The 22,929-nt window shown below is 36.0% G+C and overlaps 1 protein-coding gene across 1 annotated transcript; it reads right to left on the bottom strand.

The window, feature by feature from the left end:
* Positions 1–273: 273 nt before the first annotated feature.
* Positions 274–22,269, bottom strand: LOC306857579 (zinc finger CCHC domain-containing protein 24-like). Its single transcript, XM_079397585.1, has 4 exons — positions 21,952–22,269; positions 18,123–18,323; positions 3,450–3,614; positions 274–2,234 (listed from the first exon to the last, which is right to left on the bottom strand). Exons 1-4 carry the CDS (start codon positions 22,126–22,128, stop codon positions 2,121–2,123), a joined length of 657 nt encoding a protein of 218 aa, XP_079253711.1. The 5' UTR covers positions 22,129–22,269; the 3' UTR covers positions 274–2,120.
* Between the last annotated feature and the right edge of the window lie 660 nt (positions 22,270–22,929).

The raw sequence follows: 22,929 nt of genomic DNA, 5'->3' as shown, positions 1-22,929 counted from the left end.
CTCCTGCTGATAATGCGGTGGAGGACAGTGGGTTGATGGAGGATGTAATTTTACATTCTAACATGCAGCAGGCTACAGTAGAAATCTACAGTCATTACATGTTTAACATCATTCTCAGGTAATACTGCTAATAACCATGTTTAATTTGGACTGAGATCGTAACATCATGTCTGACCAGACCTCTGCTTCTCATGCATGAATTATGAATTATGGCCAGTGTGCTTCACTATTCATCACTTGAGTTTGATTAATAAAGCCGAGAGCAATAAGACATGATGTTTCAGTGATTTATTTGTATTTACAGATTGATCCGCTCTTGAGAAAGAGCAGTGAGAGGCACATTTCTGGTTCACAGGTTATTAATGGCACATTGCCTTCATATGAGCAGTAATATTTCACAGTCTTGAGTTACTGTCACTCATGAACATGCAGAAGAAGATCTTGAACCATTTAGATGAACTGAATCTGCATTCGTACATTTCTTTCTGAAGTTTGTGCTTGAAGCCGGTTTGAAACCAAATGCACTTCAGTCTTATAAATTGGTTTTGCATTTGAAAATTGAAAATTATAAGTGAACAAAACACACATGCACATTCATCAAGAGATATTTAAAAACACCAAAAAAAATAATGCTTTTGGTCTTCATTTTCAACTTTTGATTGTTTTATCCGTTCAGACCAGGCAGTGTTTTTTGCATCTCACAGATAGTTTTTGAGGCCACTGAATATGAGATATTATAAAGCATTTTTCAAAAACGCAAGCACAGACTTCATTTATTCAGAGTATTAATACTGTTAATGTTCTGATCTCTATTGCTGTCACTATTATTGTTCATATTTTTACCCAAATACACAAACATCTTTGTGATGAACAGGCACTTGAGTGATACGACATAAAATCACACAGTATGCAAAATGTAGAAAATAAAAGCCTTTTGAGCAACTACACGACAAACCATGTAGCTTATGCAGCATCAAAATGAGAATATTTCATAGACATGGATGCATTTCATATGCAGAAGGCTTATCAGGTCATTCCTGTTCTGCAGTATGTTCTCACGACCTTCATATATGCTGGAAAAATCACTATTTAAAAATGCATATCATATCAGTTTTCACTGAGCACAATTTCTCATTTAAGTTAATATGGGGTGAATATTACAAAATATTACATAAAAACCTGGCAATTTAGAATTTTTCATCAAAATGTTTTAATGACAACAATATTCATCGTCAATTTATAGTTCCTCAATATCACTTTCCATCCTGTTAGTCTTTTGTAAAATCACTTCAACAAATTCCATTTCCTTGATCACATCACCCTACAGGAAGTGACATCATTTTGGAGGGAACTCAGCAGCACAAACATCAGCGGGTGTTTGATTATCAGTGGATTCTGTCATGTTCTGTGTGGATCTCTCACTCAGTGATTAACATCAGATCTTTGAATATCATTTCATCTCTTTATTGTGTAAATATCCAGTATTTCTTTTGAAAAGGAGTTAAATGGGTTCTGAAGAACAGGAATGAGTCACAGTTTCCATTTTAAAGTTTCCAAGACTTTACATCAGATTCATTTGACATTGATGCCCTGCCTGTCAATTATTGCCCTGAAATGTGTTTTATAAGAATATTTCTAATTTTCACATGATGTGAATTCACAGCAAATAACCTGATATCAAATATCCAGTACTTGCACCAATAAGCAAATATATATATCAGTGTGAGTGGTGTATTAAAATCTGCTAAACCGAGGGCCAATTTAAATGAATTTTTAATACAAACATTTTATATTGAAAGGTATCATAAAATATCAGCAGTGAGTTGTGGCCTAATGTTGATAACCACAGAGAATAATAAAAAAAAAATAGAGAATTATTTATTTTGTTTTTGTTTACACATTCGTGCACCGAACTAAATTAATCGAGGTCGGTGAGTGATTTAATCATAATTGTGAACATGTGAGTTTTAATTATGGTGCACTGCTTACGTTAACACCCACAAATGTATTATTCAAAAAGTCATTTTCTGTGGTAATCAACTTTTGAACCGGAGCACAGTCAGGGAGGAATCAGTGAATACGGTGATGCTGGCGTGAGGAGCGTCTTCAGGGGTCAGAGGTCACTGAACGCGACGGCAGTAATATCCGAGCACCTTACACTTCTCACACAGATGCTGAGGATGTTCTTTGCTCTGGTCCGATACATCCAGACCGTCAGGTTTCTCCAGAGGACGCTGACAATCACAGGAAAGAGTTTAGCAGGTCAAAGCAGCCATGACATCCGTCTTAAAAGAAGATAAATTACAATACAGAAGAACATGTGGTGAACACTAAAGGAAAAAGAGAAGTCAGAAGCATTGACGAGAGCTTCATCGAGTGATTTCCACCGGCTCAGAACTTCAAAACCTGCCAAACTAACAGTAAAGTAGCTTTATCTTGAGCCAAAACAACACTGTTACATCTACCAGTCTTCAGTCCTCGCTGGAGTTAATAACTAACAGATGCTCTCCAGCTTTAACTGCTTCCAGTCAGTTTAGATGTTCTTTTGCAGCTCGTTTTATACAGATGCTTCAATAAAGTGAGCAGAAACGATCCAAACATTCCCCCAGAGGCCCTTTGGGTTCCTGAGCCATCAGCAGTGATGCGAGACACAAAAACAAAGCTCAGAAATCAGTGTTTTTGTCTTGTTTCCGGGAAAAATATCTAAACATATCTTAAAGCAAGATACATTTACTTAAGAAGGAAAATTTCACAGCTAATCAATAGTTTTTTCTTGTTTCAAGCAGAAACTTTTTGTTAGATTTATACTTTAAATCATTTGCCAGTGGGGTAAACAATAACTTCATTCTTAAATCTCATATAATTTGGCTAAAGTATCTTGTTTAAGCCAGGGTTATTAACTAAAAATAAAACCAAAAAGTATTTTTGTATTTTGAAAATGCACTTATTTCATTTCAGCTAGTTGCCAAGGAAACATTCCTCATTTTTGTTTAGTTGATGTAGTAAAATAACTTAAATAATCTTAAACTAATAAATAAAAACTATATACACATACATTTTTTGTGAACAAAAATACTAAGAATTTAACTAAAATTAAAGTGAAAACAAAAAATAAATACGTATAAATATTTAGTTTTAAGGCATGGTTTTTATAGTTCACTACTACTATTAAAAACACTTTATTTGAGATAGTTGCCAATGCAACATTTCACATTTTTGTTTAGTTTGACTTGATGAATAAATAAATTAAACTAAAATAAAACTGATAGCAATATTTAAGGACAAAAACACAAAATTACAAAACTTTTATCTAAACAAAGTGAAAGCAAAAAACATCTAATTGAAACTATTTACAAACACTACAGTTGTATATCAATGATAGCAACATAGCAGTGTTTTTAAGGATGTTCAGATATTGTAAGTGGAAAGCAGATGTATAATGTGTTCACCTGTTTGTGAGGATAGACGTTGATGTGGCATTTGATGCACTCCTGACCCATGTTCGCCCAAGAGTTTCCACTCATCCACTTCCTCTTGCATTTGAGACACTTGTACTCTCCAAAACACCTCTTCTTCCCCTGATACGGCGTCAGACCCTCTCCTTTAGGACGAGCCTGCAGAAAATGTATGTTTCATTGAAACATTTGGCCCTAATAGACAGGGAATCTAGCATCAAATAGAGAAATTTACTATCAAATATTTGAGCTCCAGTGAGCAGTAGGTGAATATGTCAAGGAATTAAAATGCCCATCGGTGCTGAGGTGTTGGTGGAAACATTGAATGGAAGCGGATTCATCTGGGACCCATCCTTCTATAGCATTAAAATGATGCTCATGTGCATATGTTACAGTTCTATCAGACATGGATGAAATAGTAGCGTATAAGATGTGTTATGTCAGTGCTTGAACAAAGAGATATCTTTAATCTAGACTGAAACACATCATTCAACCCAAAATATCTGAGTGGTGGAGCTGGTTAAGAAAGCTGTCCTTTCCTGACAAAGTAAAGCTAAGTGTTCTTGATACAAGAATAGACTTTAATATAGTTTTAATATTTATATGTTATCCTTGAGTAATCTTTTTGGTAACACTTTAGAATAGGCAACACGTATTCACTATTAACTATGACTTTTCCCTCAGTAAATTCCTAATTTGCTGTTTATTAATAGTTAGTAAAGTAGTTGTTAAGTTTAGGTATTGGATAGGATTAGGGATGTAGAATAAGGCATTAATATGTGCTTAATTACTACTAATAAATGACTAATATTCTAGTAATATTCATGCTAATAAGCAACTAGTTAAGAGACCCTAAAATAAAGTGTTACCATCCTTTTTTCCCTCCATACTAATTCTAAATACACACATTTGTTTTTCAGGAGGTTCATCGGGATAAATCTGGAAAAGGGGACCAAGGCTGGAGGAGTCATATTAAAGTGGAAGAAAAAGAAAACCGTGAACCCTCGTGTCTCCAGTCTGCTTAAAATAATGATGGATTTTGAGTGGGATTTTATACAAGTATTACACACCACAGACCACACACACACACACATCACACACACACAGTCTCTTGATCTCTATTTTATTTCATTTATTTAATTTCTATTCACTCAAAAACATTTACTCAGGTGTTGTCTAAGTGTTTCACTTAATCTTTGTGTCCAGAGTTCATTTTTTGGACAGCCTGCATGACCTGTTAAAGAGCTGTTAAAGCAATTTATTTATCATTTATACAGCTGAAATGTATGTTTATTGTCATAAATGTAATAAGCTTTGGGCTTTATTTTACTATTTGTTTTCATTTTGTACCAATGTTCTGTAAGTCAGAGTCTGATTTGGGGAATATTTTGAGTTTATTTCTGTTATGTCCACTTCTTCCCCTTAAATTTGAATTATTTTCTTTAATGTTATTTAGGTGTTTTCTAAGAAAGTTTTTTTTTTTAATAAAGCAGAGACATGTTTTGACACAACACTTTAAAGCTGCTTTCCTTGTGCTACATTTCAAGTCACTATTTCAAAGCGAACAAATATATATTAAACACCAAGAGGGCGATATGGCCTAAAAAAAATCCCTGATTTTTCACCAAAAAATCAGATTTACGATTTAAATGGATTTTTTTCCCCCCTACTTAAAATCAATCTGCAGATGACAAAGAAATTGTTCAAAACAAGTTCTAACTTTTACGGAGTGTCTATTTACACTAAGTGCAAATAAAGCGCCTTGTTGGCAAAGGCTATGTACACTAACTCTGCCCACTAATGTGCGATTGAGTTAGTCAACAAAAAGACGCCCGTATAGCATCAATTTCAGTGGTGTAGCTGGTAAGGTGCATGCTTTTTGACGCGATCGACCCGAGTTCGAGCCTGCCTTTTATCTCATTATTCATATATCTTTTTTCTCCCTTTTCAAATCTCATATCGCATCGGAAAAGCATTTATTTTCAATAAAAATATAATAATTAAAACTATAATTTACACTCAATTCGTTATTATTGCGTACGGTTTTATAATGTACTACAATACTGAGGTGCAACTGATAATTGCCACTATTTGCAATAAATAGCCCAGCATAAATAGCAGAAAATCTAGCTATTTTAACACAGTGTAAATAGAATCCATCGCTATTTGCACTTAGTGTAAATAGTATCTATTGCTAAGAAAATATGCTATTTGCACTTATAGTATAAATAGTATAAAATAGCTATAAAAATAGCTATTTGCACTTATTAGTATAAATAGAATCTAATTGCTATTTACACTCAGTGCTCACTGATAGCCGCTGCCCTAACTTTATTTGTTTTGATTTTGCCTTCTGGGATTTGATCTGGATTGCCCCCTTGGGGTTAAAGTGCATTCAGAAACAACAAGCCAAAAAGACAGTGAAAATGTAACATAAAATAACGTTACATAACATAAAATGTAACGTAGGCATAAGACATAAAATTATGTGATGCCCTTTGGCCTGAATCGTGAATCAGTTTTCAGAAAGGCACAGAAAACAAATAACGGTTGCTAACGATTGCCTGTTACATTACCAGTGTTTCCCACAGACTTGGACTTTATTTGTGGCTGCACATATGCAAATTCATTCTCTGCCAGCAGGAGGCGCTTTTAGAGCAGGAGAAACAGCGGTTTCCACGGTAACGCTGTACACAAATTAGCTCTGCTCACAAACGCTGCTTTATCAGACATTATGCAAGATGAAATGAAAATGACATTTAAAATGTTCTGAACACAGTCTGTTTCCTTCAGACATGCAGTGATATAAAGACATCCGCACCGTGATTCGATTCTGAAACGTGCAGCGCTTGCTTATTCAACAAAGTCAAAGCTTTTTTTTTTTTTTTTATCTATTTGTGGCGGTCAGTTTTGATATTGTGGCAGGCCGCCACAAATAAATCAATGTATGGGAAACACTGCCTAACACATAGAGATGACAGAGGACGATGACGAATGATTTGCAGATCATGAGCACCATGACAAACATCTAATCTTGTAAAATATGTGGTAAGTAGGCTACTGCCGCTCCATAGTAAAAACAGAGTATGTGCGATCGCCAATCTCGAAAGTGAAACTAAAAAGCCATCGTGCATTCAAAAGCAGTCTGCCATGCATAATAGCGGCTCCATGATGCCCGCAATTATGATTACCTAATGATATAACTGTGAGAGAAAGTATTGATATTCATCTCCTATCTCGTATTTATTGGAGTTCTGTAGTACACGTCTTTTTTTTTAGAAAAAACAATTTTTCCGATAAAATCGATTTATCGCCTAGCCCTACCAAGAGGAAAATCTTGTCCTTTTTACTAGCAGGCCATTACTCAATAGCGTACGCAATAGTATTGTATATTTGTATTGTAGTTTACACATTGTTAGTTTAGTTGTGAAGAAGAGCAAAATAAAAAGCTTATTATAATATAAAGTTATGCTGTATTTGCAAAAATAGTAGCCAACTGTAAATTTCACCAACAGTAAGACAAGACACAGTTAATTTTACAGTAACTTGCTGGCAACCATGCTGCCAGTTCTTTACTGTTTTTTAACAGTGTAAATTCTATTCACAATATCTTGTCAGATGTGTAAGGTTTTTGGTTTGATGATGTTTTCTGGAGCTGCAGTACTGTGTTTGTCAATGATGTTGCACTGTAACATTGTTTCAGTTTTGTTGCATTGGAATGTTTAAAGTAACGTCAAAGTAACATTCTAACATTCTGTGTAATGGAATTCAAAATGTAACATTGTCAGTGTCGCCATAGGAGGAGCTGCAGTGGAAATCACTGCAAACTGTCTTTTTCTCCACTCATTTTTCTCTTTCAGGTCTGTTTCAGATTTACTTCACAGGTTATTAGTGTAATGTGTATGTTTCTGTTGGTTCTTCCTGTTTTAGTTCCTGTCCTAGATTTTGTTAATCAGTCATCGTCATCACCTGTGTTTAATTAATTACCTTGTTTCCTTGTTTGCTCCTTCCCTTTATAAGTCCTGAGTTTTCCCTAGTCCTTTGTCGGATCTTAAGTTAGTAATGGTCATATGTGAGTTATATTAATTTCAAGAGTGTGTTGATGCTGTTTAATAAAGACTACTCCTTTGTTTATTCTTTCGTCGAGCGCCTTTACTGCTACAACCACCCGACGCATAACAATTAGGGGTGTCTGCGATTGGCTCAGGATCACTGGGAATTCTGAAATCATTCATGATGCATTTCTAATGGTTTCCAGAGCTCTGATTTGCCCCTCGGTGTTGGACGGGTTCAGGCCTGTGTGGGTATGATTATGATTATTGGCATTGCTCGGCTTTAATCAGACACATCTGATCCTCTCACGTCACTCATAGAAAGCACCTGCTGCTTTACTAAGCCTTTGCTTCATTTACCTTCACTGCTGCTTCACAACAACACCTGAGAAACACCTTTTCTAAAACAACCAATCAAAATTCAGCAGACAATCAGTTCAATTGTGAACGGGTGAATGTGAAATTTACTATATATGAAAGCGGTGCAATTTGTTATTTATTTTGGATATAATTTTTGTCATATTTTATGTTTTCAATTTAACTTTAAAGTTTTAGTCATTTTTAATACTTTGTTTTTTAAAGCCAGCCAAAGACGATAGGTTTTATATAAAGAGTCCTTCTATAAAGCATAGAGCCAAGCGTTAGCATGCTAGCTACAAACAAACCAATCCAATAAAACATGAGAACCAGAATACAGCTTACACAGAGAAATAACCATCACAAACTAGACACAGAAAGCATTGACTTGACCAGAGTTTCTCAACCAGGACTCAGAAGCTGTTCCTTGACATGCGTTCTTGTCTGTTCTTGTGGACTTGCGAAACATCCTCGGTCATTCCGATTCAAAGCTCATATCTGGTCAGTACAGTTCTGATATGTTCTTGCTCCGCCCCTTTTATTGAGGACACGTCAACAGATGACTTATGCGAACCTGAGGCAGCCAGGTATCCCAGAATGCATTTCACACCAACCAATGAGCGTTAATGGCAGAGGAGAAAACCCACATCATTTTCAAAATTCGACTGCTATTGTGTCATGAAATGTAGTTTTAAGAGTTCTTCAGGCGAAAAACCTCAGCTTTAGTCATTCAGACATTTGCCGCTCGCTCTGATGTCTCTGTAGTGGTTAAATATGAGATATCATTTGTTTTGAGTATATCTAACAGGCCATATTGAATAGAAATAAATCACGAGTGCTACAATTTAAAACAGCTGTTTTCTATGTGCATATATGTTAAACTAATGTATTTCTGTGATCTGCAGCTGTATTTTCAGCATCATTACTCCAGGCTTCAGTGTCACATGATCTTCAGAAATCATAATAATATACTGATTTACTCAAGAAACATTTCTGATTATTATCAATGTTGAAAACAGTTGTGCTGCACAATATTTTTGTGGAAACCGTGATACATTTTATTTTTCAGGATTCACAGATGAATAGAAAGTTCAAAACAACATTTATTTAATCTTTTGTATCATTATAAATGTCTTTACTGTCACTTTTGATCAATTTAATGCGTCCTCGCTGAATAAAAGTATACATTTCTTTCTTTCCAAAAAAGAAAAATAAAGTAGCTTGATTTGTAGGACGTTGTTGAATTGTGATGTAACAGTGACATGAAAGCGCTGCTGGAGGGAGGAGATGTTTATTCGGTGGTCTGTAATCACAGCTGGAATATGAGCGTTTCTGACCACCAACAATCTCTGAAATGTGAGTGAATGAAAGGAAGATGTTGACAGCCACATGAAAGACGAGTGCTGCCTCACGCCTCAAAACACCCGTGATTCATACGGCATAAAAACCGACCCTGATCTACTACTGCAAATTAAACTCCGTTATTCTATTAAACATTTCCAGTTGTTTTTGTACAAGAGAAAATCATGTGACTGTGAGGCGACACAATGGAGAGTAAATGACAAGAGAATTTCTATCTCTGCAAGCTTATTTCTGCCACTGAGTAAAAAGTAGTAATTGGAACTTTTTTCTCACAATTTTGACAATTATGCCATTCCAAGATAAAAAGTCAAAATATAAACTTTCAATTCTGATAAGAAAAGCCAAAAGTCACACATACTGTACAAAAAATTCAGAATTGCAAGACATAAACAGAGACTTCTCAGAGAAAAAGTCAAAATTGCAAGATATAAACCCAGAATTCAGAGAAAAATAGAATAGCAAAATATAAACAGAACTGCAAGAAAAAAAAGTCAAAATGGCAAGATATAAGATACTCTGTGTCCCTCGGGGCCGCTGAGGGGCCCCTGTAACCCCACTCTATATGATGAATACTTTGGAGGAGCCGTCATCATCATCATCATCGTCATCATCGAGTCCAGCTGCAGGACTTTGGCGGAGACACGACCAAATATTGGAAATGTGAGTCAAACACACACACACACACCCTTCAGAGAGTCAAAGCCTGTTTTCATTCACTGAACTCAGATTAAAGGATAGTTTACAGCGTGTAAACCGGACAGATTGATGTGTTGAATCATAACAGAAGGTCACCAAACATTCACTGAGAGTACGAGTGTCTGAGGAACTGATTCTTCACTCATTGTTTCCGGATTTTACAACACCTGGGATATTTTAGGATCAATGAAATATACTTTTATAGTTTTTTTATTTTATTTATTTTTTGTATAATAACCCTGCTCAACACCATTCCAATCGTAAAGGTTCATATCACATGACCTGTGCATGTATATGTTGATGATTGATTTAGCATCTAAATCCCATTGAGTTTAAATGGATGCACTGCCTTTAACATCAACAACAAAATATATTAATCAAACAACAAAACTGACAAACTCAACCTCATCTGATCCCCAAACCTGGGGTCGAAACAACATTTGGCTTTCATTGTATGGATAAAAAACACTGAGACAAAGTTTGAATGAAATACAGTTTGAGTATGAGTGAATGGCAGACTTGTCATTTTTGGATAACCTGTCCCTCTAAGAAGTTTTTGGTACAGTAGATGAATTTCAGTCTTTTTTTATTTGATGATAAAAAAGTTCACACACACATACAGTATTGTACACATGCACACAGTCTTCCTGCTGGAGGAAACACAAAGCCTACCAGAGCTGAAGACAAAGCACTCACTCTTTCCACTGTCCACACACACACACACCCCACACACACACACACACACACACACACACACACACACCCCACACACACACACACACACACACACACACCCCACACACACACACACACACACACACACACCCCACACTCACACACACACACACACACACACGTGCGCTGTAATACAGATGAGAGTGAGTGTCAGTGATTCCTCTGCTAGTCTTATAGATATATATGTTTATATACAGAGTTTAGGGTCAGCAAAATGTTTCAATGTTTTTGAAAGACGTCTCTTCTGCTCACCATCACTGTAAAATAAAAAAAATATAGTTTCAACTTAATCGAATGTAAGGTGTTTGTTACCCCACTAACTTAAAATGTTAAGTTTAGTCAACTTGAAATTTTAAGTTATTTAATGTTAAGTGACAACTTGGATATTTTAGTTGACTAAACTAAAAAAATTAAGCGAACAGGGTAACAAATTATTTTAAGATGAAACAACCATTTTTTTATAGTGAAGGCTGCATTTATTTAATCAAAAATAAAATAAAATTCTAAAATATTATTACCTTTAAAATAACTGTTTTCTATGTGAATATCTGTTAAAGTGTAATGTATTTCTGTGATCTGCAGCTGTATTTTCAGCATCATTTCTCCAGTCTTCAGTGTCACATGATCTTCAGAAATCATAATAATATACTGATTTACTGCTCAACAAACATTTCTGATTATTATCAATGTTGAACACAGCTGTGCTGCACAATATTTTTGTGGAAACTGTGATACATTTTATTTTTCATGATTCACAGATGAATAGAAAGTTCAAAAGAACAGCATTTATTTGAAATCATTTGTAACATTATAAATGTCTTTATTGTCACTTTTGATCAATTTAATGCATCCTTGCTGAATAAAAGTATTAATTTATTTCTTACAATCAGCAAATTGTTTAAATGTTTTAAAGAAGGTACAGTATGGATAAAACAGAACAGTTGCAATTCAGTACAGAAATATTGCAATTATGTCATTGTTGGTTAGTTTTCGATCAAGATTTTAAGACTGAAATTATCCACAAAACAAAGCCTGAATTTTTTTTTATTAGTGGAATAATTCAGAACACAACCTGTGGACATTTGTTTTAGGATTATTAATGCAGCTGTGCACTGTAATATTTTCCTCTGTCCTTGCTCAGAGGTTCTCTGCAAACGCCCTCAATCTCCCGCACGGCCTCATTTTCCCAGAATTCCACAGCGGCGTTTCTCCGCGTGAGGATTGGCCATCGCATGGCTCTCCTCCATCTGGAGCCCATCAGAGCGAACAATGCCGAGCCACGGCTCTCATGAGATCCAGCAGAGAACATGTGTGCAATTATTCCTCCCTAACAGACACAAATGTCTTCGCTCTGCTCTGTTTGCATTGGCAGCGGCGCAGCAGAGACATCTGCACTGATCTATTAACACTAGAACGTTTTCTAACAGTAGAAGCAATCTGTCATAGTTTTTATTTGTTTAGACCATCATTACTAGTGGTGTAGCATACTAATTTTAGATGCTAAAATCATTGTAGTTGATGCCGGTAATAAAGAAGTAATTGCAAATGTTTAAAAACCACTCAGCATGACCATATAGCAAATAATTATTAATATTTTGCACGAGCAAACACTTATTTTTTAACGCAATTTTTTAAAATGTATACTATGTTTTTGTAAGTAGGTGCAGCACATACTGTGTTGCAGTGCACTCTGGGAATGGCTCCTGATGGAAATCTGACGCAGTGCCTATAATTCCCAGCCATATGTTTAAGTGTCAGTTTAAGATTTCCCAACAGCCCTTTTCAAACCCCATCAAATACAGTCCACGCCTCTCATTAAAGACACTGAGGAACATGCACATGCTGTTTTAGACGAGTGAGTTTAACTTTACTGACCTACACTCACAAGAACTAGTAATTCAGAGAAAGTACACTAAGTAAAGCATTAAATTGATCAAAAGTGCCAGACATTTATTATGTTACAAAAGATTATTATTTAAAATAAATGCTGTTCTTTTGAAGAATTCAATGTATCAGTTTCCAAAAAAATATTGTGCAGCACAACTGTGTTCAACATTATAATAATCAGAAATGTTTCTTGAGTAAATCAGTATATTAGAATGATTTCTGAAGATCATGTGACACTGAAGACTGGAGTAATGATGCTGAAAATACAGCTGCAGATCACAGAAATAAATTACATTTAAAAAACAGCTTTTTTTACATTTTACATACTTTTCACAATTTTTATGTTTTTACTGTATTTTTGATCAAATAAATGCAGCCTCTGCGACTCTTCTTTTGAAGACATTAAAAAATCGTACCAACCGCAAACTTTTGAACGCTTCTGTGTTTCTAACCTTTGAAAATAAATCTTTTTTCTCCTCAGGAATTTTTAACAGAAAAAGTTGACAAAAGACAAAGTTGATACCTTAGTAAAACATTACATTAAACTCCATTACATTGCTTGAACAATGAAGGAGAAATATTATTATTCCTCCAGGTAACACGCTTTATGAATTTACAGTTATTGTGAGATCCATTTTGTCTGGCTGTGTTCTTCAATAACACTTTTTAAGCCTTTAATATGTCCAAAAACCTGCATTTCCACAGCCAACAATTGCTCTACATGTAATAAATTAAATCTACACACCTCACTGATGGCAGTGAACCAAGTTTACAAGAATGCCAAAGTGTGAGAGCATGGATTATATATGGAGTTATATTTTATACATATTTTTATATATGCTCTTAAACATTGCTGTTTTTATAGTTGCACTGCAGGTACTACAGTGGTCAAACCCTGACATTATATTACTTTTTTATTTTTATTTATTAAGATATTTTGTTAAGACACTTCTGTTATGATATTTTTATGGCGTTGGATGTCTGACAGTATCTGTAGTACAGTAACGTCTCTGTCAAACACCCACTCATGTCATTCCTGTCCGTCCCACCGCATGACAGATTTACATTCTCTGTGTTCTGGCTTAAATTCAGATTTCTGTGGGTTTTCCTACACAGATGATGTTTAACATTATGAGAGTAGTTTAACTGAATAAAACACTGTGACAATCTGTTAAAGAAATAGTTCACCCAAAAATGAAAATATGCTGAAAATGTACTCACCATGATGTTTCTTCATCAGATTTAGAGAAATGTGTCTCTGCATCAGTGTCTCAGCAATGGATGCTCTGCAGTGAATGGGTGCCGTCAGAATGAGAGTCTGATAAAAACATCACAATAATCCACACCACTCCAGTCCATCAGAACACAAAAGCTGTGTGTTTGTAAGAAACAAATCTATCATTAAGACGTTTTAACTTCAAACCATTGCTTATGACTGAAATACAAGTAAGTTTCATATCGCTTCCTTCAGTGAAAAAGTCCATCTTCTGTTGTCTCTCACATCAAAATCCAGCCACATATTTGTTTAGAGCTGTTTTGGCTTGTAAATGGTGCTTGAGCTGTGCAGATTTCTCTCCTGATTCAGACTGTTTCACTGGCAAAAGCATTATAAAGGATAGAGAACTCATATTTTAGCTGGATGCAACAGTTTAAAGTTAAAAGCATCTTAATGCTGGATTTGTTTCAGCTTTTGTCTTCTCCAGATGTTAACTGATGGACTGGAGTGGTGTGGATTATTGTGATGTTTGGACTCTCATTCTGACGGCACCCATTCACTGCAGAGCATCCATTGCTGAAACAGTGATGCAGAGACACATTTCTCCAAATCTGATGAAGAAACAAACTCATATACATTTTGGATGACCTAAGGGTGAGCGCATTTTCAGCACATAATTCCTTTAACACGCTCACATTAACACTCACTGTACAAAAGTGCTATGGAGATTTGATTTGCTAGTATGTTGTTATGTGGTTGCTAGGTGGTTGCTTACTAACTCAAGTCAACAGAACCCACTTAAAAGTCTCTTATATTCTGGTTACACCCAGAAGTTTAATGGCTGTTCAGATGCTTTAATGAGATCAGTTAAACTTCATGCTTCAAACCGACAGAAACATACTTCACACACGTAAACAAACACAGATGCATTTCCCATCAAACACCCTTAACATGCACTCTTGCATTATAGTACTCCAGGCTCAGTTTAATGTCTGTGCCATTAAACCAGATGCTATTTTTTTTATTTCTAGCTACATGTCTAAATAACTTGCTCAACATTCAATCTGCTGCTTTACTTTTGAAAGTAAGAAAGTATCATGAATTGCGTTCTGAATGATTTTGTGTTATAACTGAGCTTCTAGAAGTTCATGTACTTGTGTACAGTATGTTTCCAATTGAATTTTGAGGATCAGTTTCACGACTACCTGCAGAAACAACAGATGTCTTCAGCACTTTAAACTTCTTCAGGTATATTTGATCACTTTGGGGAAAGAAGACACTGGTTTATATGATTACTGCTAAAATATAACATACTGCAGAGAAGGTCACCAGAGAGTTTACTATTTCAGTGACTCATTCCTTTAATGAGGAGCAGATTTTTGTCAGTTTTACATTCAGGGTCCCAAACCAGCTCTTGCCAAGTAAAATTGGCAAGTAAATAAAAAGTTACTCACCAGTTACATGGTTAAATTATAACTGATGATTTGAACCTCAAACTATCCAAATCAGAAATGAAAACAGACCATCTAATTAAAACCTTGATGGTTTTTGTGGATGTTAGAAAATTTTGTTTTCCTTTTTTTGCTTAATTAATAAATGTTCATTAAGCCATAAATATATATCACACAAATTTAATTTAATACATTTAATAATTTAATGTAACACATTAGAGTTTAATATTTTGTTTTAGTTTAGTTTATTGCACTGCATTGCAAAGTACAGTCATACAGCAAAATGTGTGTGATGGGTCCTGATTGTATTGTATACACACCACATTTTATTGCATGTTTAAATATTAAAGCAGGCAAAGCACTGTGCAAAACTGACATAAGGAGTTGCATTCTTCAGGTCTTTGGGGCAGCTCGGCCAGACGTGTCCAGCTGTGATTCAGTGTTGGGTTTCAGTGAGACGGACACTAACAGGTGGGCAGGCAAAACAAAAACAACTAAACGTCTGGATGAAAAATTCCCACCTACTCCTGAAGCAGAGATGTGTGGGGTGAACACACCGACATACGGAGATGTTTTGTGTCATAAATGTCGTCAGATCTCATCTGAACACAGATGGTGGAAGATCAGAGTTGTATGTCTGAAAATGCTGTAATAGTGACTCTTTATTGAAATATATATAAAATCAGAGCAGATGTGCCATTACGGATGGTTGTTTAGTTACATCAATAAAATCTGTCATGTTCTGCGGCATCAACTGCTGACTAAAGGTCCTTGCACACTGAATCTGAAATTTTCACATGCGTTTTTCAGTTTTTTCGTATTCGTCAGCCTTTCCTATCAAAATGCATGCCACAGATGCGAAAACGCAGAAAATCAAACCTGATCCGATTTTTTTTATGACGGATGAAATTGTCGGAGGCAATGTGTAAACGTGATTGACACAACGTGAGGTCGTATTTATTTTTTAACGTGCAAAAATGTTGGACTCAGTGTGCAATGGCCTTTAGTCATGCAGAGATCATCTGACTGACATGTGAAGTGACTAACCAGAGAATTTTTGGTTTTATAGCATTTAGGGATAGAAAAATCTGAGATCCTTGGCACTTAAATGGAGCTGTGCTATGTCTGTGTGGTTGCTAGGGTGTTGCTAGGCAGTCGCTAAGGTATTCTGGGTGTTGCTAAGGCATGCTGGGTGGTTGTTAAGTAGTTGGGGGTTATTAAGTGTTGCTATGCAGATGGCACGGTGGTTGTTAGGGTTTTCTGAGAGGTTGCTAGGGTGTTGCTATGCAGTTTTTATGGTGTTCTGGGTAGTTGTTAGGGTGTTGCTATGCAGTTGCAAGAGTGGTTGCTAGGGTGTTGCTAGGCAGTTCTGGGTGGTTGCTAGGATATTCTGATGGGTTGCTAGGGTGTTGCTATGCAGTTGTTATTGTGTTCTGGGTGGTTGTTAGGGTGTTGCTATGCAGTTACCAGAGTGGTTGCTATGCAGTTTCTAGGCTGTTCTGGGTGGTTGCTAGGGGGTTCTGGATGATTTCTTGAGTGTTGCAGAAAATTGCTCAAATTTGTGCAGAATATGCAGTTCTACTCATTTTCTTGTCTCATTCCAACTCTGAATACCTTTTATAATAATATACTTAATGTCATGAATCCTCAAACTCTGTTCTTCTGAAGTTCTTTCAGTATGTTTTGAAATTATAGTGACAAGTGTGTTTTGAGCTCTTTAGGAACATGATCTGATTGTCTTGATTTAAAGCAGGAATCATCATGTAACTCAATTAAATGAAGCTAATGTCTAGTCAGACTCAGACTCAGATCCAGATCATCTGCTTTGCACAAACATTTTTAAACTGCTGTCGGAAGAGTGTCCTTCCCTGTACTTAGGACGTTTCTTCTCTTGTTATCATCTTTTCTCTCATGTCACCTGAGACTAATTAAAATGCTGTAACAGTAAATATAGTGGAGGGCAAAGATCTAAATCACATCATCTTTCTATAAAAGGTTTTTCCCCTCCGTTTCTGGAGCTGTCGCACGGCTGACTGATCTGTGTTTGGCTGGATTTGGTGTCGAGGGGCTTTTTCTCATCTCTGACAGCCAATGATATCATAAAAGGCAAGAAACTGGATCATCTTTCATAAACACGAAAGCTTCACCTGGTGTTCATAATGGCTCCTCGTGTGGGTGGGGTGCTTGTTGCAGTGAATTTTGCAGTGCAGGTCAGTTACAGTAAAAGATTGTCAGATAATCACACCATTGGTATCACAGAACTGGTTAGGGTGCTCTGGGTGGCTGCTAGGGTGCTGCTATGCAGTTGCCAGGGTGCTTGCTATGCGGTTGCTAAGGTATTCTGAGTGGTTGCAAGAATGTTGCTATGCAATTGCTAGAGTGTTCTTTGTGGTTGCTAGGGTACGCTGGGTGGTTGTTAGAGTGTTGCTAAGGTGTTGATATGCATTTCTTAGGGTGTTTTGTATGGTTTCTAGGCAGTATTGTGGGTCGTTGCTAGATGGTTACTAGGCTGTACTGGGTCGTTGCTAGGAGGTTGCTAGGGGGTTCTGGATGGTTGCTATGTGATTGCAAGAGTGTTCCGGGTGGTTGCTAAGGAGTTGATATGCATTTCTTAGGGTGTTTTGTGTGGTTTCTAGGCAGTTGTTAGTGTATTGTGCATTTTTGCTAGATGGTTGCTATGCCGTTGCTAGAAGGCTTTGGATGGTTGCTATGTGTTTACAAGGGTGTTCTGGGTGGTTACTAAGGTGTTGCTAGGTGTATGCAATGCGGTTTAACCAACAGTGACCAGAGCATCAGTTCAGTTGTATATTATAGTTTAACATTTTTTAAAAGTAATCTGTAAACTCCACAAAATGTCTCACTGTTACATTTTTAATAAAAGCATTATGATTGACAGGCAGTGAGTGTTTACCTGCGGACAGTCTTTGATGTAGTGGCCTTTATTGAAGCACAGGTGGCACAGGTAGTTGGGTGGAGGTTTCCTGCAGGGCTTTCTGGGTTCAGAGGTCAGCGAGAGGTCAGAGAAGCTGTCCGTAAGTAAACTCCGACCCTCGACGATGTTGTTTAATGGGCCATAGGGAGACGAGCCATTATATAAGTGGCTACACAGAGTCTGTAGAGAGAAAAAAAAAATGCATTAAACGTTTATGAAATATTGAATGTAATATAAAAAGCATTGCCATATTTAAAATCTATATGAAATATAATATGTGGTTACAACATCATGGGTCTGATTTCCAGGGAATGCATGAACTGATAAAAGGTATGCCTTGAATCAGTGTTATTTTTTGTATCATTTTTTTAATGTTATATTTTTTGTTAAAATTCTGAATAAGATTTTATTTTTATATTTCCTTTTTTCACTTTAATCTTAATATTTTATAAATTTTGTTTTGTATTTTTGTCATTTTTGTTATTTTAGTCCTTTAAAGGGGACCTATTATGCAAAAATCACTTTTATAAGGTGTTTGAACACAGTTGTGTGACCGCAGTGTGTGAAAACAACCAGCCTATAATGTTAAAATTCCACTCACTCATTTTGGTATAAAACCAATAAATCATGAACAGTCTCTCAGAACGAGCTGTTTCAGACTCTGTTCACGTCACTGAGGGGAAAAAGTCCTGCCCATCTGTGACGCTCTCAGCCCTATTAGCATAAACACAGCCCTGAGTGAGAAGCTGCGGTCCGCTATTACTGGAGATATATACAATATCAGCACCAAAGAGGCTTTACAAGTGTTGTGTTTGGGGATGCACTAATGAACATAGGAGTCTCCATAATCTCCCCTCATCTGAGCCGAGGACACTGTGGTTAAATTTCATTTTCGAAGGAAATATCCCAGAAAAAATCGGTAACGTCCCCTATATGTTTAGGAATTATTACCAACGCTTCGTGCACGAATGTCAGCTCCAGACAGAGTAAGTGTCACGCGTTTGTTTTCCGATTGGCGTTTCTGAAAGAGCTTCTTGGCACTCTGTAAGGCTTATTGCTAAAGCTATCATTGTCTCTTGTGTGTTTTCACTGATGCTGCCTTCAAATGCTACCAGAATGATCGTGGATAGCAATGTGGTAGTTAAAAGTTGCATATCAAAGCAATGTGAGTCGATCGTGTAATTCATAAACGCTAATTTATTATGCACAGTATAATCAGATGACTGACTTTGAAACAGAGTAGTTTTCTGTAAAGATAACAGGCTTGTATTAATAGTGGAATGTTTATTTGCAAAGGCTAGCACTGCTAATGCGGAGCTGGAGCTCTTGAAGCTCTGCCCTCTTCTCCAGGAGCAACAGCTCACTCGCATTTAAAGCAACACACTCAAAACAGCGCGTTTTGGCTCACACCCTAAAAGTGGCAATTTTAACAAGCTATAAAAATTTATTTGTGGGGTATATTGAGCTAAAACTTCACATATACGCTCTGGGGACATCAGAGACTCATTTTACATCTTGTAAAAAGGGGCACAATAGGTCCCATTTAAGTTAAATTAAACGACAATGAAAAATGTCTGGAAACTAGCTGAAGTAAAATAAAGGGTTTTTTAAATATTTTATTTTATTTCAGTTACTGTTTATTTTATTTCAAGAAACATAATTTCTTTATGGTTTTATTTTATTTCATATTCATAATTTTTTTTTTTTTTTTTTTTTTTTTACAGTTAAGATTATTTAACATGCTCTTAATATGTAAATTTCGTAAGCATTTACTAAGTGTTTTTTCCAAACCAGTAAGTGTCAATATGCTGTAAAGTCACTGTAAAGTTTTGCTTGTTTAGATAGAAAAATAAGAGCATAGATCATAAGCATAACACTTTTAAAATGTTACTCTTAGTATCAGACGGTTGTTTTTTGATAAGAAAAATCACAAAAATCTCCCTTTAAACTGACAGTGATTCTGTCTGTATTTCTGTTTTTGATTGATTATAATTGTTTTCTGTGGTCTATTTTCCTTTCTGCAGATGATCTGTGTGAGAGAGAATGTTCCGTTTTCCTCAGGAAGACAGACTTTGCCACATGATTCTCCAAACCCTTTTCCTCATTCTATCTCATGAGATTGTCCATGCTGTTCAGAACGAAATATTAGCCAACTGCTTATATATTGAGCTGCTAAAAACTGCATGCTAAAAATTACATGTTAATAGCATGCAATATGCAATGACAAGAATTTAAAAGTATATTTGAATTATGTATAGTATGCAACATTATGTGTAATTCTCACATGCATCAGGGATATGCATTCATCATATCTCATATCTAAGTAAATTCTTTTACAGAACCTTGAATTTTATTTTAAGCACCTATAATAAAAATCCTGAACTCAGATGTTTTTCCACATTGCTTATGTGGAGCCAAACCACAAAAACTGTGGCTTTTCATTCAGTCATTCTCCTTCAGCCTGGTCTATTTCTAAACCAAAGGAATTTATCATTTTTTAATACATTCAACAAACTTTGTTGAATTGTGGTTGAATGATACACCTTTTCAATGCTGCGGTTTAAAATGTTAATACATTTTTGTTACTGAAAGGACTGTGCATTATTATCATGAGCCCAAATTACAGTAAGCTAGTCATTTGTAGAGTAATTTGGAACTAAACAGCTTAGTAAAAAGCAGATGAACTGTTTAGGTTGAGCTGAGTTAGTCTCTACAGTTTCTCCTCTGGTAGGGACCAGTTCAGACCGAGCCAGAGAAAAGAGCTATCAAGCAGAGCTGAACCCGACTGAAACCAGTCATTCTCTGCACAAATACACATGATGGAGCTCTACAGCAACCCAGAACTCCTGCTGTTCTGTTACAGCCAGAGGATGAACTGAAGAAAATGTTTCAGGGAATGTATCTGCCAAAAATCCAGAAGTTTTATGCATGTTTTTATAATGCATCCAGTTCTGCAGGACTAGAATATATTCCTGTAACTATAACTAATGACAGCAAGACCATATGCATCTGTCTGAACATGTGGCTTTCATAGAAACATCATGGCACTGTACCAGAACACACACGCACATACACACACACACACACACACACACACACACACACACACAGAGAGAGAGAGAGAGAGAGAAAAATAAGCATCTATCTATCTATCTATCTATCTATCTATCCAGTTTATTTCTTTAAATATTTTTTAAATTTGTATCCAGTTCCAGTCATAATCAGATCTTGGAAGTTCCAGCATAGAAGATATAAAGTACAGATTCTGGCTCATTTACACTAATGATTAAACAATATTAAAACGAACATTCAAAAAACAAATGGAATAAAAAAGTGCCAATTTTTGAACTATTTAAAAAATACATTAAAGTTAGCACTACAACTACTTAATATAAGGCACACACACACACACACACAGATTATGATTACAGTATGCAATGCAACTACATTTTTTTTACAGTATATGCATAGGCCTAGTTATCAATAAACAAATAAATAAATTACTTTTACAATACACTGGCGTTTACAAATCACTGAATAAGTTTACAATTGATAGATAGATAGATGGATAGATGGATAGATGGATAGATAGATGGATAGATGGATAGATGGATAGATGGATAGATTGATAGATTGATAGATTGATAGATGGATAGATGGATAGATGGATAGATGGATAGATGGATAGATAGATAGATAGATAGATATAGATAGATAGATAGATAGATAGATAGATAGATAGATAGATAGATAGATAGATAGATAGATAGATAGAGCATCAGTGAGGCTGTGGTGAGGTCCTCATCACCTCTGCGCGCTCGTGAATGAAGCTGCTGATGATGCTGGAGTTCAGGTGTGAGTCCAGATCCTCCTTTGGTTTGTTGCTGTAGTTCCCATCAGACTCAGAGTTTCTCTCAGACTCCTGCAGCGACAGATAAACCCAGTTCAAAAGTTGCGCGGGCTGATAAACCGCGTCCAAACTCATCTTCTTTATGGACCGGTCCAGCTCAGATGTGTGCCAGCAGGCTCTGGTACTGTTATCTGGTGCTGGTACTCATTGTTACTCAATGACAAGACGGGACAGCTCGTGCAGCTCTGAGGAGGAAAGTTAAAGCGCATATTATTCATCCTGCTGAGCGCAGGGGCTGGATAATGTATATTCATAAGCTGTGGTGTCGCCATTGGAAGGTTACCAAGAAACGTCATCATAATATAATCAATATTCAAAAACACGCGCTTCCCCATTTCCAGGATTCCGATGAGCGTCAGCACTAATTAATATTCATGAGCTGAGACCCTTTTTACATTTCAGGGAGATATAATTAAAAACCCCTTCATTCGTGATTTATTAAAATGAACAATTTTGTAACAGTTGAACTTTACTAGGCTACTTGTTTATATATATATATATATATATATATATATATATATATAAAATGAACAGGGGGAGTTTCTTTGTTGTTTTTTGTAATATAACCAGTTTTTGCATCATTAAAGCCTATTGCAATAAAGTTCTCATATACGGTCCTATGGCTATAATACATCCAGATGTCTGGCATCCTTACGACTGTGGACTACATGGTAAATACATACTTGTAATAATCATAATATATTGCTTTGCTTTACATTATTGTATTGTATATCAGTCTCAAATTGACTACATTTTATTAGTGTACAACTGTTTTTCTAAATTTTTGATAACTGCTTTGTATTCTGTTTTTCAAAGTTTAATAAGCTTCGTGTTTATTTCCATCATCTTTTGAATCCCAGTGTGTTTTATTGTTGT

The sequence above is a fragment of the Barbus barbus genome, assembly GCF_936440315.1.
Source record: "Barbus barbus genome assembly, chromosome: 38".
Classification (NCBI taxonomy): domain Eukaryota; kingdom Metazoa; phylum Chordata; class Actinopteri; order Cypriniformes; family Cyprinidae; genus Barbus; species Barbus barbus.
Note: the sequence above shows the minus strand (reverse complement) of the source record. Positions and strands in the feature narration are given on the sequence as shown.